General features: G+C 47.7%; 1 protein-coding gene across 1 annotated transcript; it reads left to right on the top strand.

The window, feature by feature from the left end:
- Window positions 1–477: 477 nt before the first annotated feature.
- On the top strand, window positions 478–1,444 carry LOC102029562 (olfactory receptor 10G2-like). The gene has a single exon (XM_005412151.2). It carries the CDS (start codon window positions 488–490, stop codon window positions 1,442–1,444), a length of 957 nt encoding a protein of 318 aa, XP_005412208.1. The 5' UTR covers window positions 478–487.
- Window positions 1,445–2,631: the final 1,187 nt, after the last annotated feature.

Genomic DNA, 2,631 nt, shown 5'->3' with positions numbered 1-2,631 from the left:
AGATGTGCTCTCACTTTGCTATCTCTCTCTTCTGGCCAGAGAAAGTATTAAACATCTATCCTAAGTATTTCTCCTTCTGAAACTAAAGAAAAAAAAGAAATCTGGGGGCTAGGGATTTAGCTCAGCAGCACAGCGCCTGCCTGTCAAGCACAAGGTCATGAGTTTGATTCCCGGTACCAGAAAAAAAAAAAAATCTGTACACAGTCTTCTCTTTGTGGACAAAGTCCATAATTAATACTTCTATGAACTTCTATTTGTGGATAGCATTGTCCACTAAGTGACCATTTCAGAATGCCCAGAAACTAACCAGCAGCAGTGGGTCATCTTGCCAAGCAAACCTAGGTGACTGGTGGCAAATCCTTTCTACTTAAAATGCAGAAGTCCTTCATTTCTAGGTTCTAGTCACGAGAAAGAACATTTCCTTAAATCTCACTGTGCTGTTTCCCCCGACTGACCTCACCTTTGTCTCAGCAGATGACAGGAAGGCATGAGAAGGAGCAAAAACACATCGCTGGACACACTGGTGACTGACTTCATTCTCCTGGGCTTGTCTCATCCGCCCAGTCTCAGAGCTCTGCTCTTCCTGGTCTTCTTCATCATCTACATCCTCACTCAGCTGGGGAACCTGCTCATTCTGCTCACCGTGTGGGCTGACCCCAAGCTGCACTCCCGCCCTATGTATATCCTCCTGGGCGTGCTCTCCTTCCTGGACATGTGGCTCTCCTCCGTCATTGTCCCTCGGATCATTTTAAACTTCACTCCTGCCAGCAAGGCCATCCCATTCAGCGGCTGTGTGGCTCAGCTGTATGCTTTTCACTTCCTGGGCAGCACGCAGTGCTTCCTCTACACCCTGATGGCCTATGACAGGTACCTCGCCATCTGCCAGCCTCTGCGCTACCCCGTGCTCATGAATGGGAGGCTATGCAGCACCCTTGTGTCTGGAGCGTGGGTGGCCGGCTCCATCCATGGCTCCATCCAGGCTACTCTGACCTTCCGCCTGCCCTACTGTGGGCCCAATCAAGTGGACTACTTTTTCTGTGACATCCCTGCCGTGTTGAGACTGGCCTGTGCTGACACTACCGTCAATGAGCTTGTGACCTTTGTGGACATCGGGGTGGTGGCCGCCAGTTGCTTCACGCTGATCCTGCTGTCCTATGCCAACATAGTCCACGCCATCCTGAAGATACGCACTGCTGAGGGGAGGCGCCGGGCCTTCTCCACCTGTGGCGCCCACCTGACCGTGGTCACGGTCTACTACGTTCCTTGTATTTTTATCTACCTTCGGGCAGGCTCCAAGAGTCCCCTGGATGGGGCGGTGGCTGTGTTTTACACTGTGGTGACCCCTTTACTGAACCCCCTCATCTATACCCTGAGGAACCAGGAAGTGAAGTCTGCTCTGAAGAGGATAACAGCAGGTCGAGGGAGCGTGCATGGAAATAAGTAAGTGCACTGCCACTGCCACTGTGTGCACCTGCTGCTGCACGTGACAAATGTCTAAGAGACAGATACTGGTTTAAGCTGAACTGCATGCAATTCTGTTAGGAGGAAAACTTTCTGACACCATACGCTCAATAAATTGTCCGTACTTGTTTACGTGTTTCTGACCTGTCTCTCAGGAAGACACATATTCTAGACATATGTTGGCTGGGAGAAATGAATGCTTTATTTAGGAGAAGGGGAGATCATTCCAAACAAATTTGAAGGAAACCAGAATAATAGGATCACACTGCCTGTCATTCATGCGCATTCCTCCCAATTTCCCAGGCCTCTCAGCATTCAGGATTGCTTTGTTCTTGAGCACTCAGACTGAATCTGTGGGTCATCTTTGTTTCCTCCCAGTCTCTCACTCTCCCCCATGCGGAAATTCACCAAGTTCCCTTCACTCTGCCTCAGGAATGTCTCTCTGGCTCCTAATGATCTCCTTGTTGTCCCCACCTTTACCCACATTGCTTCCAGAGTTCCTTCTGAAACACAGGACTGAATATGTCATTCCTCTCATTAAGAATATGCAACTGCTCTCTACTGTACACAGATAAAGTCAGAAGCTTGAAATGCAAAGTTTTCCACATCTCACCCCACATGCTTCATCTCTAATTATGCTCCTTGTAACAATAAATGCAGCAAAACACAAGAAAGACCGGGATGTGAAGAGGCAACACCAGCATTTTCACTTAGCCCCACACACCGGCTTCCTGCAGTTGTATATAAAGTGTGATGTACAGTGAGTTTTATTGATTGTTACCCGTCATGGTACAGCCCTACTTACCCTTAGGAGATATGTCAGTCCTCTCCAGATCGTCCCCAGAGAGATCCTGCCTAGCAATTCAGCTCCTGACTCTTCAAACCAGAGAACAGGTGATGCTCAGAATTCTGCACTACAATTCCTAAGAAGAGCAGGTCTCAAACCTTGCCTGCACTTCCTGAAGTAAATTATAAGGATCACCATGCAGCTTCTACATAAAAGCCACACACATTCTTTTGGCCATTTCTCCCACTGATCATTCACAAGCATCTTTCATGCTGCTTCTTTTCAGTTCTACTCATTTGAAGACCAAATTTTGTCTGTTCTGTGTTTTTGCACAATGTGAAAGTTAAGAGTGGTAATATTTTTTAAATAGGAGAGAAACAAAA

The sequence above is a fragment of the Chinchilla lanigera genome, unplaced genomic scaffold (assembly GCF_000276665.1).
Source record: "Chinchilla lanigera isolate Chin_1 unplaced genomic scaffold, ChiLan1.0 scaffold00149, whole genome shotgun sequence".
Classification (NCBI taxonomy): Eukaryota; Metazoa; Chordata; class Mammalia; order Rodentia; family Chinchillidae; genus Chinchilla; species Chinchilla lanigera.
This window is presented reverse-complemented; position numbering and strand designations above follow the sequence as displayed.